Source organism: Canis lupus, chromosome 7 (genome assembly GCF_048164855.1).
Source record: "Canis lupus baileyi chromosome 7, mCanLup2.hap1, whole genome shotgun sequence".
Taxonomy (NCBI): Eukaryota; Metazoa; Chordata; class Mammalia; order Carnivora; family Canidae; genus Canis; species Canis lupus.
The window spans coordinates 68,170,231-68,184,066 of NC_132844.1; the positions used below are offsets into that span (position 1 = coordinate 68,170,231).

The window sequence follows — 13,836 nt, forward strand, 5'->3', positions numbered from 1 at the left end:
CCAAGATGACTATTGTCTTGGGAAAAGCTCAAGCCTAGGACCTTCTTCCCTTATATCTGTCCCATGTCAAAGAACAATGGACTAAGAAGGGACCCCGCTGACAAGCTTTTTAAAGCCTTCCACTCCTTCCTACCACTGGAGCTATAAAAAGGAGGTTGAGGATGGGAGTCAAAGAGGCAGAGATGGGATGGGGGATAGATACCGGGGAGGCAGGATGCTGTTCTCTGTTCTCGTCTCCTAGTGTCTCAGTTTCTCCCAAGTCATCATGAGGGACACAAACATGGCATGTGCACCCGGGGATTGCCCATAGCCATAAGCCAACTCAGGAACTTATTCAACTGAAGGGTTTGGAGGTGAGAGGGGCCAGGTGGCAGATCGTCTAAATTTGCTAGCTTACCCCCACAGTGGGTGACACCATACAGCAGGTAGCCATGATGGCAGAGGCACTGGAAACTTCCTGGTGTGTTGACACATATGTGGTCACAGGTTCGATCAAAAGAACACTCGTCGATATCTGGAAGAACAGGGATGCAAGCCACTGAATCTGTCTTGGGACACTTGACACTGGGACCCCTTGCCCAGGTGAAGGACCCACGTGAGGGGCTTTGGCCCTCCCTCATGGACCAGCCTAGGAACAGCGATTTAACATTGCCTGCCCATTCCCTGTGCCCCTTCACTTACAGTCTTTGGAGTGGGGAATGGTGCGATCTGGTACCTGTGGATCAGGGCCACCATATGTGGTCAGGCAAGTCAGATCCCACCAAGGGTTTGAATTGGGGAGAAATCCATCCCTCCTCCTCCTTGCCAAGAGCAAGGTAGAGCTGGTCCATCAAGAGGAAGGGATATGTCTGTTAATTTGCGGCATGACACTGGCTATGGAGACTCCCCATGGTGTCCATTGACCTTCTCAAGACTCTGGCCTTCTGGGCTGCTTGAAGCTCTCCTACCCCTAGAACCTCTCCCAAGGCTTTCCCCTTGGCCCAAGTCTGCTCACCCTGGCAGTTCCTCTCATTGATGAGCAGCTTATAGCCCTTCTTGCAGCTGCATTCAAAGCTGCCCACTGTGTTGCGGCAAATGTGGTCACAGCCCCCATTGTTCAAGCGGCACTCGTCTATGTCTGGGGAAGCAAGATGAAGTAGAGAGAATCAAAGGTGATACCCAAGGCCAGGGACAAATAAGATGACCTCCTTTCCTGCCTCCCTCACTCCCTCCAGCCCTTGCAAAGACAGAGAAAATCAAGCAGAGCCCTGGGCCCGCCCTTCTGACCCCTCTCTCACTCTCTGGTGTCTTTCTTCCCTCTTCCTGGGATCTGTGGCCATTAGGAACACCATTCCTGGGACTGAGCCCTCTCAGAAAGGGACAGATGGGAAGCAGAGTCAGGCCCTCCCTACCTGGAGTAGGAAGTAGGTAGGCATTTTAAGCATATGTGAATTTCTGCCCCTCATTCTGTGCTGATGGTCCTTCCCCCAAAAGGCTGGTGGATCAGGTTTATACCTTGCTGCCCCCCACCCCTACCTAGCCTAAGAGCCCTGGGCCATGGTGTGTGGGGTGGCACAGAGAAGGGGGATTCAAAGGGGCAGCCCCTCAGAGTGGAGGAGCTAGGAGACAGCCAGGCACCAGGACCTCCAGGAGAGCCAGTGAGGCTGGGTAGTTGCGGGGAGGGGTGGGGGGGGCAAGGAGGCAAGCAGGGGGCTGGACTGCAAGAGGTCTGGAGAGGCTCAGGCCTGAGGCGGCTTTCAGCACTAGGGAAGGGAAGGGGGGGGGCCCATGAGCAGCTTCCTTCCTGAGGTCAAGTTCCCCAAGCTGGTGGCAGACAGGACCCAGGCTACTCACCCCTACTTGGGGGAGGGGGCAGAGAGGGCAAGTCTTCCACTTCACTCTTAGCATATCTGTCAACAGTCCTTCTCAGCAGAAAACCTCTCAACTCTGGCTGTCTGACCTGCTGCCCCAGCCCTCCCTGTCTCCCCATCCTCTCCACCAGTTGTTGGGCCAAAAGACACAAAGAAGGAACCCAGTCCTCCTTGTGACCAGGAGACCCGGACCTGATGACTCATTATTATCAGTATGGCTGCCCTCCCTTTTGCTCCCCCACTCCACCTTTCTCCCAGACCTGGCTTATTAAAAGGAAGGGAAATAGGATGGACAATATTGGAAATTATACCATAATAATCACTAACATAAGACGCTTACCATATGTCAGGTACCATTCTAAGTACTTTATATATAATTTATATATAACTGATCTAATCCTTACAACAAGCACTATCATTGTAGGGGAACTGAGGCACAGAGATGCTAAGTAATTTGCCTTGGATTGCAGAGCTGGGATCTGAACCCAGGTAGCCAGGCTCCAGCATCAGCACTCCCAGCTACTACCTATTCTCCCTCCGACCAGTATAGCCTTTCCACTTGGAAAGGTCTGGGGAATGTGGGTTAAGGAGGTTACAGAACACATCTGTGACCTTGTACACACACAGTCAGGGCTCAAATATCCTTCTAGACCAGGGACAAATGAGAGTGGCATGCTCATTAAGCAAGAGGGTTAGGAACCCATAGAGGGATAGAAATGAGAGTAAGGAAAACAAAGTAGGCTGTGGGCAGGAGGCACTAAGGAACTGGCTGGACTTTTGTGCCCCTTGAACTGGGATGGGAAAGGTGGAAAAGAGACAAGCCTTAGCCATGCCCTCAGTTCTTTCTAATCAGTATAGCCTCGGGGGGTTGAGGAGGTCTCATAAAAGGTACTGTATCTCTGGTCCCAACCTCAGCCCCTTCCCCCTGTGCTCCTGTCTCCTGAGAGCCCTTACCTTTGCAGGTCTTCCTGTCTGGCTGCAGCATGAAGCCCACGGGGCAGCTGCAGTGGACACCCGTGGCCGCATCATGACACTTACTGTCGCAGCCCCCGTTGTTGACAGCACAGGTCTCTGTATAGGAGGGAGGTAGGGGATGGTAATTGGGTTACTGGCTTGGAAGAGTCCCAGACTTGAGGGGAGTAGAGAGCACAGAGGCCCAAGGGAAGGCCTCAGCTGCCTCCCTGGGCTTTCGAAGGAGCATTCCGTGGAGGCTCCCAGCCCCCATCCCCTCACAAGTGCAGCCAAGCAGTCCACTTCCCTGCCCCCTTCTTGATTGAAACAAGGTGGACAGCAGTGAGGCAGGTACAAGCCAGAGCTGTCAGGCAGGAATGTGCTGAGGGGGTGGAGGAGGTGGAGTGGGGAGGGTGCAGGGAGGGATGGGAGCTCAGGAAGGGTGGTTCTCAGCCGCCAGGGAACAAGAAGGGACAGATAGGAGTCTCTTCCTCTTTCCCTCCAACTATTTCTTTGGTGGTTGGGGGGGCCAGGGTAGGACAGTCTGGGGAAGAGTGAGCCTAGTGATCCCTAAGACAGCTGAGGGATGGCCACCAATTCATCTTCCCCTTCCGCCTGGCTCCACACTCTTAAAAAAAGATCCCCAGTTCCAGGCCTAACTGGTCATTCTCAGAAGAGAGGCACAAACTTGGTCATTTCCCAGCCCCTGCCCAGCTACATCCAACTCATCCCAAGACCTCCCTTTTGTTCCAGATGGAGATGAGCTGGCTGTTCTGTTGTTGTTTTCCTTTCCTAATGGAGAGAGACTGTCTAGGTAGGGGAGGAGGGCAATGGGAAAAGAAGAATCCAAAGGATGAGGCAGGATGTAAGAAGGTAGATAAAAGAGTTACAGAACTAGAAAACCTCAGAGCTAAGTCTCTTCTGTTGTCCCCTCTTGACTGGTAAGTTCTCTCTTCACTGAAGAGTCACCATAGGGGGAGTATGGATGGATCACTCTCCCTATTTTCTGAATTCAGAAGAGGACGTAAACAAGTTTAAACTGCAGCTCAGGTGAGCCCAGGCAGGGGAAAACCGTCAGTTCAAATAGTGCAAGGCCCTGACCCAGTGATCTGGAGGAGGTGCAGGCCATCCTCTGGGGGGCCTAGAGGTCTCCTTTTGGAGAGACAAAATCCCAAGCCCTCTCCTAGGGAAGAAAGGAGAGTGGTTCCCCAAATCAGGGGAACCGAATGAGAAAAGCAGCAGAGAATCCTATCATTTTGAATCTTTGACTCCCAAAACCAGGCGCAACCCTTGTCACCAAGGAGGCCACCAAAGCAAGGGTTCTAGAAGAAGCCCAACTCTGCCTGTGGGTCCCTAGTCAGGCCCTCGTTGCTCAAATACAACCAGGATCAGGTCTGGGAGCAGCCACAGTGGGATCTCTTATGTGCCACTCCCACCTTAGTCTCCTGAGGTTCCTCAAGACCATGGGAGGAACCTAGAGAGAACCTTGAGTTCAAGCTCCAAGCCTAGCCACTCCCCCCAAGAGTGCTCTTAGTATAAGAGGTCCCCCAAGCTCTGGAGCAGGGAGAGGGGAACAGAGATCCTGCACCAAGACTAGGTACGTTTGGAGGAATCCAGGGTGGGGGGCAGCCAAGCTGGCACAGTGTCCATGCAGGTCAGAACAGGAACCTGGGTATAGCTGCCCTCTCCTGTAGGGCAGCGTTTGGGTGGGGGATTAAACCACAGTTTAATCTATGCTTGCTCTGTGCCAGGCACTTAGATCCTCTGCACACATTGTCCCAAGTCTTCTCAGCAACCCTAAGGGAGAACTCTCAGTCTCCCTGTTAATAGAAGAGTAAACTGAGGATCAGAGAAGCAAGTAGCTTGCTTGAGGTTAGAAAGTGGCATAGGCAGCATTCAAACTCAGGTCAGTCTGAATTCAGATGTCATGCTGGTACCCATTATGGTGGGACAGAATGGCTAGTGATGCTGGGGCTGTGAGCTGGCCCGGGTAAGGACACAACCCCAAGGATGGGATGGCCTGTAACTATCCCACCCCTATCTCAGCCATCTCATGAGCACAGCGGGTGAGATGGAACTGCTGGATCTTCTGCTGTGTAGAAGGCAGAGAGAGGGAGGGGGCAGATGGCTGAAAAGGGGTGAGGTGTTAAAAAGTGAGTGTGGGAGAAGGTGGCAGGAGAGAGCAGGAGAGGAAGGAGAGGAGGAGAGTGACAGAAACAAAGAAGGACAAAACCAACATGAAGGCCCCCCTGGCCCACTCTTGGGGACTCGGGTTTCCTGTCACCCAATGGGCCCGGTACCCAGGCTTCAGGGGAGCCCTGCTGGTTGGCTGGAGTCCAGTCAGGCTGGGCCCAATGGGCATGCAGTTAGTGGGAGCCCCAGCAGGTTAGCCCTTCCCCTAGCAAGCCAGTGAGAGCAACAGACAGCAGACATATTTACCATTAGAAACGGCCTGAGGGGGGACGTGCTGCTCTAGCCGCCTTTCCCCTGTTTGACATTGTAAAAAAGCTGTTTAGATGCTGGGCAGCAGCCACTGTGGCCCACTGTGTCCCAGCCCCCTCCCCACCCTCCTCCGCCCTGTAGGCCCAAACCACTGGCCCCAAGTGATGAGCCCAGAGACTCCTACACTTAGCTCTCCAGCCTTGTCCTGCCTGGTGTCCTCAAAGAAGCTAGGCTCCCACCAGGTGACTGATGGAAAACAGAGTCTCAGAAAGGGGTCGTCATGGGCCTAGTACCACACAGCATGCCAATGGCAGAGCTGGGATGTGATTTCAAATCTTACAAGTTGCCAAATCCCAAAGGGGGCCCACCCTTTGGGCTCAATTATACTGGCCTCTCCATCTCCCCACTAAACCTGAATGTCCTGGTGGCCCCAAACAATGACATTTCCTCCTACCAGGGCTGGGGAGAAAAATGAGATTAGCACAAGGCAAAATAAGTTCTATGGGAAAAGAGGGAGAAGAACTTGGGAAGAATATAGCCGTCAACCCTAGAACAGCCTCATTTGCTCTCTTCTGCCTCATTTGGCCATGGTCCAGAAGACAGATTGGGTCTTGCATTAGAGAAGAGCTCAAGCTTACATGGGGTGTTTTCAAAAGCAGCCATGCCCAGGACTATCTGAACAAAAGGAAGCCAGAGAGGGAGCTGGCCCCACATTCACTAGTCCGAGCTCTGTCCTGATACATGCAGCTTTCTTTGGGGATGGCATGCAGTTTCTTTTGGGAGACTCTGAGAATGTGGGAGTATGTCCTGGGGGTGGGGGGTGGGAGGTTTAAGAAGCAGAAGAACTCAACTTATGAGGGGAAAGATGAAAGGAGCTGGAAGGAACCAGCTAGGAGAAGGTGACACGGAGACATAAAAGTGTCCCTTTGAAGGGTTAGTTCAGAGGGAAACATGTAGCAGGAGAGAGTTTAATTAAAGAAGTTTAGAGCCATGTGTATGAAGTTTCTGGAGCAGGTACTTGGAGGACACCTCTAACAGCATCATTTGTTTCCCTGTTCTTCTATCCAGGGAGTAGGGCAGTGCTGTCTGCAGAGACGGGTGGGGTCACTGGAGGGAGATGGGGAGAGTCTGGCTCTTAAGCTGAATGTCATGTCTCTGACAAATATACAGTGACTGTGTTCATGCTTCCTTGTCCTCCACATTCTGTAGCCCCTGAGATGACCGACCTCCATAAATACCCGTTGCCCACACAGCAAGCTCACCCCTGCCTGGCTCCCTGACCAGACCCTTCCCTTTTGTTTCCCACTTCTCCAAGGGGCACCTTGTCCCACCGTCTCTCTCAGCACTCTGTGAGCACACAGTAATTGGCCTTCACAAAATACCTAAAGACAGAAGGCGTTAGGAATTCAGCTCCAGGAATTAAGGAATTAAATCCATCTATAGTACCTGAAGATATGTGCGGTAAGGCCTAGGAATTCAGGAAGAGGGATCCAGGTGTTAAGAAGGCCCCAGCCAGAGCGAGAGGGATGGAAGGCTGGAGCTGGTGAGGCAGTGAAGGGCTGCAGGTAGAGGTGTGGAGGAGAGAGGAGGCAATGAGGGGGGCTAGGGAGGAGAGCAGGCCAGGATACACAGGATGGAGAGGAAGACACCTGGAGTCAGGAAACCCCATTTGTTGGTTCAGGGCTGGCTGTTCCAGGAAAGAATACTGTGTCCCAACCCCAGTTCCAGAGTGCAGACCAAGGGATGTGATGGCTCCCATCTTCCCATGCTAGTCACCAGGGCCTCAGGTCAGGCTTTGTCAGTTGCATTGGCCCAGCTCTCCTCCCCCTCCTAAGCACAGCCTTGGTCAACACGCACCTCTGCTGATTATTCCCACTTTGGCAAAACTGTGCCCTGGATAAAGAGGATGGCAAGGCCCCCAGGGGTGGGGCAGAGAAGAAAGTGAGCCCTGCAAGCTCTCAGAGTTGTGCCTCCCTAGACCTGGCCTTGTCATCTGGGTCTTCAGTCCACTCGCCAATCATTCTGTGCCTAGCACCTGGCCCCGTGTGCTCCCGCCTCCCTGGGCTCCCCAGGGCCCCTCCCCTCACCCCCATCACAGGTGCACTCGTGTTCACTGGCCTCACCCACCGATGCACGTCTTCCCGTCCGTATGGAGCACAAACTTGACATGGCAGCCGCACCGGGGACCCTGCTCTGTATCATCACACGTGTGTTGGCAGCCACCATTACCATAGTTGCACGTCACTGTGCAGAGAGGGTGGGAGGCTTGTCAGCTTGCTTTTCCTTGGGTACCACCATTCTCCACAGCATGGAGACTGGTCTAGTCGCCTCTCCCATGCTCCCTTTGCCTCCCACGTCTTGCTGCCAAGGCCCCATGCATTTCCTCTTTGTCTCTCCTCCTCCACTGCCATCCCAGTTATCTCACGTTTACAGTCCCGTTGGTTCTTGGTGAGCTCGAAGCCAGGGCGGCATTCACAGGCAATACCCCCTTTGGGTGTCTCCCGGCAAATGTGAGCACAGCCATGGTTCTTGTTCATGCAATTCATTCCTTCTAAAAAGGAAGAGGAGGGAGGTGAGTGCTCTGTGTATCTCTGGATGCTGGAGGAAGAGGAACGGGTAGGATAGTTGGGGCCTAGGAAATTGAGAGAATCCACTGAGGCTGCAACACAGATGAGAGGAACTCCCCTCGCCAACCCCCCATCCTGCTTTGGTGCTAATGAGTGGGGCTCAGAGTCATTCTGAATGATATATAGGTATTGATACCCAGCGCCCCCAAAGCCCTGCACAAGCACCTTCTCCTTCAGACAACCAAAAGTAGTATCTAATAGTTACTGTGCTAGGTACCAGTGGATTTAGGAAGGACCCAGAAAAATAAACATCTCTTGGGAGTGCCTGACTGGCTCAGTTGGTGGAGCATGGTGACTCTTGATCTCAGGATTGTGAGTCTGAGCCCCATGTTGGATATGGAGATTACTTAAAAATAAAATCTTTAAAACAAACAAACACGATGTCTTTCCTCAAAGAGCTTACCATCAAATCAGGAAGAAGATAATAATGTGAGTAGGAAATAATTGGTGCAGATAATTACTTTAAGTTTTAAAGTAAACTCTATGCCCTACATGGGGCTCCAGCTTACAACCCGAGATCAAGGGTCACCTGCTCTACCAACTGAGCCAGGTGAGTACCCCTCATTACTATAAGATTTTATTCCACAAATATTTATTAAGCTCCCACTACATACAGAGCAGTATATAAGGTTCCGAGGACACAAAATGAATTAGGCGTAGCCCTGTCCTCAGGGATGTCGCAGGCTTGGGGTGCAGGTGGATGGCAGAGTCACAGAAACAGACAATACCCCACTATTCCTGCCTCACCTTCCCTATCCAGTCCAAGAATAAGACATTGGTGAGGTCCTCAGATAACAGCAGCTGAGAGCTCAGCCATCCACGGTTTGGCACAACATCCATCTTGGGTCTGGACAGAGGGTACCCCATAGGGTACCTCAATCCCACACTGATCCCAACCCCAAATGAACTCCAGATTTTGCTCCAGCACAGTGTTGGTCCATAGAGCCCTTAGGATATGACTAAGTGGAGGGACTAGAGCAAAAGGAGCTAGTGGAGTTCTGAACAGAGGGTGAGACATAGCGGGTATTGAGGGAAAAGTTCCCAGCAGGTGGAGAGAAGCCTGGGGGTGCATAGCTGGGCCCTCCCAGGTCATGGGCTGACCTTCTGGCCTCTGAATACAGGTGTGCTGGTTGTCGCTGAGGAAGAAGCCCTCTCGGCAGTGGCACTCATAGCTGCCCATCATGTTGACACAGCTCTGCTGACAGCCACCGTTGCCCTCGGCACACTCGTCCACATCTGTGTAGATAGGTGGGTGGTGAGGCCATGGGGTGCAGCCCAGGATCCTGAGACTTTAGCATCAAGGGCTGAGAACGGTCTTAAAATCTAGCACAACCTCCCTGCCCCAATTCAGCACCAAGCCTTAGGCCAGAAAGTTCCTACCCACTCATCAGTGAATGCCCCACTGCTCTTGAAGGTGTCATCCTAAGAGGGCAGAGCTGGGGAGCTACACTGGTGGAGAGGGGACATTTGAACCTGCCTCTTCTAGGTGAAGACTGGCCTCCCCTTCCCTCACTTGTGGGAACAGGGTGTGAGGGCAGAGGAGATCAGGAAAGGGGCCAGGGCAAGAGGAACAGAGATGATGGTAAGGATGGGGATTGGTCAGAGAGAGGCACTGGGGCAGTGGTCACAGCCAGGGAATGAGAGAATGTGGAACTGGCTCTAAGTGCAGGGAGGGCTGTGGCCATGGTGCTAGGTCTGAGGGACAATGTGGGTAAAGGCAGCAAGCCTCAACTCCTTGCAGGGCAGGGACCATTTCTGTGGACAGGCCACAGTCCCGTCCTTCCTCCCTTCCCCCCATGCCTGGGCTTGCTGCCACAGTCCCTAGCCTTTCTCCTATTTTGGTTTAACAAAACAGTCTGGTAGCTTGGCGGGGAGGGGTGGGAGGAAAGCTGCCAGGCCACACCCTAATTACTACCCCAAATCACCACCCCCAGGTCCCAGAGCCAAGCTCATTCTGGGGCTCCCACTTCAATGCCTTGACTCCATCTCTGTGCTACCTACTGCCCTCCTGAGTCTATAGCCCTTCTCGGTTTTCCTTGGCCCAGCAGGCTTCAGGGAGATTGGTCTCCAAACAGAGCAGCTGGAGTTTGAGCTCCTGAGGCCCTCATCTGCCCCTCTCTTCCCATCCTCTCTGCTGAGCCCTGAAATCCCATCCTTTTCCCCCTTTCTGGCCAAGGGCAGAGGGGCATGGATCCAGCAGGTTCCTGCCTGAGAGGTATCTGTGGTAAAGTCAAGGAGGTATACTATCCTTTGCCTTATTCCTGTCCCTTCCCCCTCTCTCACTTCTCCCCATCCTTGTCTTCCCACTGTTGACCCATCCTACCGTCCGTCCTTCTATTTGCTCCCTTCTAGTGCAACCTTGTGACTTTGCTGCTCTAGCCAAGTTCTTTCTTCCAGTTCTCAGTGGGGAAACTGAGGCCCAGGGCATGGATGACTTAGGGTTCCCCTAAAAGCCAAAGATAGAGTTGAGACATTGAACCACAACCCTAAGGCTAGGGTTTGGTAGACCTTTGCTCCCTCTGACCCTTCCTATGCCTATTCATTCTCTCATCCCTCTGGTTATTTCTCCCCAGATCACAGGAAAACAAGACTTGGTGAGAATCAGGAGCCTAGAAAGGTCAAAAGCAACCAAATAACTCAGAAACTGATGTTTCCTGTCCTGCAGGAAACTCACTGTCCTGGTCAAAGTGTCATAGATTCTCTTTCCAAAGGAGTCTCCAAAGAGGCCCTCATAGGTGACTGAGTGGAAGAGAAGTGAGGTCCTTTCCTGGTAGAAGAGGTGGCCAGGTGGTCAGGGCTGGGGGGAAGGCCCCATAGGGGTCAGGCTATAGAGGCCTGTGTTGGCAGTGGAAACCTATAAGTCTGGCCCAAAGATGGGATGTGACTGGGTTTAGGTCTAGAGGCAGCACTGTAGGAAGGAGGCTCTCCTCAACTAATAGAACCTCAGATAATTTATCGGTTTGGTGGGGAAGCAGCCTAGCCCAATTTTCTGAGCATCATTCCTCTTCTCTTCCTTTCCTGGTCTTCTAGTCTTCCAGTCTCCTGGCCTCACACCTCAAATCCTTCTCTGCTTCGGGCTTCAGTGTTTCCACTTGGGGAAGAATCTGCCATGGTTCCGGTAATTTTCCAAAATGATTAAGAGACCAAAGTTGAATTTTGTCCCCTAGAGAGTCTCCTATCTCTGACCCAGTTCCTGGGACAAAGATCAGGCCAGAAGAAGTGAGGAAAGGGTGAACCTGGAGATTGCAGGACAAGCTGGGAGAGAACCAGCCTTTAAGGGTTAGAGGCTCCCCGGGGCCCAGGGATGCATCATCATCATCATCACCATCAGTATCATCATCATCATTTAACATTCCTCCCATTTATTGAAGCATGGAGCCAAATTGCCTTCCCACCATGCTCCGTTCCCTGTGGCTACACCCATTATTGTCATCCTCTGGCCCTTGCCCTGGGAGCATTTTCAAGCAGCATCCCCTCTGATGTTTTTCATCCAGCAGTAGAATTATTTCATCCTTAGCACCCCATCTCAAAGGAGAGGCTCACCTTGTTCTTTACTTTGTGAGAATGCAGCTTTTTGATCACCTTCCTCTCCTCACCTTTCCCTGGGAAATGGGAAATGCTGGAAACAACTCCTTCCCCACAAGACACCACTTGCCCACACCTCCTCTCCCTCTCCTTTGCTCACCCAGACAGTTGTGTCCGTCATGTGCCAGGTGGAATCCATCATAGCAGGTGCATCGGTAATTGCCAGGGATGTTGACACAATCGTGCACACAACCCGCATTATCTTCTCGTTCACACTCATCCACATCTGTGGGCAAAGAGTATCTGAGGCAGCCGGACCCACTAGCATGCTCCCTCACTGTCCTCCCCTGGGCTCAGCCCTGCGGTGGTTTAAATATGTATGTTTGTATGTATATATATTTTCTCTCTGTGTGTATGTGTTTACATAGTTACTTTCATAGCCCATAAACCATTTTGCTATTTTCATCTAAACTTAAGTCATAGGGGTGCTTGGATGGCTCAGTTAGTTAAGCATCTAACTCTTGATTTCATCTCAGGGTCGTGGGATCAAGCCCCATGTCAGCCCCATGTGCAGCCTGCTTAGGATTCTCTTTCTCCCTCTCACTCTGCCTCCTACCACACCACTCTCTCCCTCTCTAAATACATACATACATACATACATATAAATAAACTTAAGTCATAAACATTTTCATAGGTCTCCACCCAGTCTTTCTAATTACCACCTGTACGTGGTTGTAAAATATTCCATTGCATTGCTATATCATAATGTATTCACTCTTTCTTCCTTCCATTTATTTTCTTATCATAAATAATGCATTAAAGAATACCTTTCCCTGTACATTATTTTGTTTCTTTGAATTTCTCTTGAATAAGTCCCTAGGAATTAAATTTCTGGGTCAAAGGGTATAAATACCTTTTCAGATTCTGGCTAGGTCTGACAAAAAAATCACTCTTCAATTTATAATGTCACCAAGAATTAATGAGTGTACCTTGTCCACTAAAGTCTTACCAACATGGAAGGTCATAAATCTAAAATAACATCTCAAGAGTGCTTTAATTTGCATTGCTTTAATTATGAGAGGGGAAGACTGTGTTTGTTTACGGTACGAATTTCCCCTGCGGTGAACTGTCTGTTCTCATCCTATGTGGGAATGGTAGGAGGGTCTAAAGATGGAGGTCCCAATGGCAGGGCACCTCCGGCCTTCATCTCAGGATTTGGATCCCCCTCCCACCCTAGCTGGGAGGCTGTGACTCTTCCCACCAGAGCCTCAGTTGGCCTCTGTGGTGCCCTCTCTGAGAAAAAACAGCCTCCCCTCCCAAGCCTCTTCCTCCTGCCGGTGGCAGGGATTGCAGGCCTTGGTGTGGCACTGATTTCCCCTCTCAGGCAGGTCCCCCTCCCCAGCACCCTCCCAGCCTCACCTTTGCAGTGTTTCCCATCCCCCGTGTAGCCAGACTTGCAGATGCACTTGTAGGACCGCGGGGTGTTCTGGCAGAGAGCATCAATGTGGCAGCTATCGGTCCCCTCCACACATTCATCCACATCTGGCAGGGGCAGAGGGGGCACATGAGACCGTCAGCACACTCCACAGGTGCCTTGAAGGTGGTTCCCCAAGGGCAAAATCCTCTCTCCTCTAAAATAGACACAGTGACCCTTCCAGAGACAGATGATCGTCCACACCCTCCTGATTTCACAGTGGGTCGACTCTGTAATTTCAGGAATTCAGAAAGAACCCCCACTCCCCTCAGAAATACTTAATCCACAGTGACAGCTAAAATTCCATCATTTGAAACACTCTGATTTAAAAACAAAAACCCTTAGGTAGCACACTTACCTTTATTAGAAATATTCAATTCAGTGTGAATTAGTTCACCTCTCTTATGAGTAGGCTTAGAAGGGGGCTGGGTGGGAGGAAGAGAAGAAGCACAGGGACAGTGGCCTCTGAGAAAGCGGCAGGGTCCAGTGGCCCTTAGTAATTGAAGGAGGAAGAAACAGAGGAGACAGGGCACCTGAGAAATCCTCATCTGCCTCACAGTTCTGCTTGAGACCAGGCCTGCTCCCACTTGCCCACTAAGGCGCCAAGAATCTTTAAAGGAAAGAAGTTCCATCCTAGAAGATTTCCCTCGGCCTCTGTGCTGTCAATAGCAGAGAGACCAGGACCTGGCAGGGGCTGGTACCAGCAACCTGAAGCCTGATCAGTGGAGCCCTTTGGCTCTCCAGCTGACTCAGGCTCATTCAGCCCGCCACCTTGAACTCTTCTATCTAACCCAGGGTACTCATCTCACTCCTGGCTTTCGCTCTGACACAAGGTGCTCTTCCCAGAGCTATGCTAAACGAAGAGGCCAGCCAAGATCTAGCAAAAAAGAGAATGGTTCTCCAAGGACATAACAGAGAGAATCATTTATCATCTTTGGGCAAAAGATTCCAACTTCTGTGGCAGTGT

The 13,836-nt window shown here is 51.6% G+C and overlaps 1 protein-coding gene and 1 long non-coding RNA gene across 6 annotated transcripts in view; one reads left to right on the forward strand and one right to left on the reverse strand.

The window, feature by feature from the left end:
* LOC140637163 (uncharacterized) overlaps positions 1 to 13,836 on the forward strand; it is a 51,566-nt gene that overhangs the window by 17,392 nt on the left and 20,338 nt on the right. The window contains exons 2-3 of one of the 3 annotated variants that reach the window (XR_012034412.1): positions 8,992 to 9,118; positions 10,901 to 10,988. The exons of the other annotated variants lie outside the window; for them this stretch is intronic. This is a non-coding gene — a long non-coding RNA (uncharacterized lncRNA). The remainder of the gene's footprint in view (positions 1 to 8,991; positions 9,119 to 10,900; positions 10,989 to 13,836) is intronic. 3 annotated transcript variants of the gene reach the window in all.
* The window catches only part of SCUBE3 (signal peptide, CUB domain and EGF like domain containing 3), a 36,935-nt gene that overhangs the window by 11,258 nt on the left and 11,841 nt on the right, over positions 1 to 13,836 (reverse strand). For 2 of the 3 annotated variants that reach the window (XM_072833326.1, XM_072833324.1), the window contains exons 2-10: positions 12,815 to 12,937; positions 11,556 to 11,681; positions 8,972 to 9,106; positions 7,669 to 7,794; positions 7,371 to 7,487; positions 5,241 to 5,288; positions 2,805 to 2,921; positions 995 to 1,117; positions 398 to 514 (exon numbers count right to left, since the gene is read on the reverse strand). In XM_072833326.1, coding sequence (XP_072689427.1) covers positions 398 to 514; positions 995 to 1,117; positions 2,805 to 2,921; positions 5,241 to 5,288; positions 7,371 to 7,487; positions 7,669 to 7,794; positions 8,972 to 9,106; positions 11,556 to 11,681; positions 12,815 to 12,937 — 1,032 coding nt within the window. The remainder of the gene's footprint in view (positions 1 to 397; positions 515 to 994; positions 1,118 to 2,804; positions 2,922 to 5,240; positions 5,289 to 7,370; positions 7,488 to 7,668; positions 7,795 to 8,971; positions 9,107 to 11,555; positions 11,682 to 12,814; positions 12,938 to 13,836) is intronic. The other variant, XM_072833325.1, reaches the window with a different exon arrangement.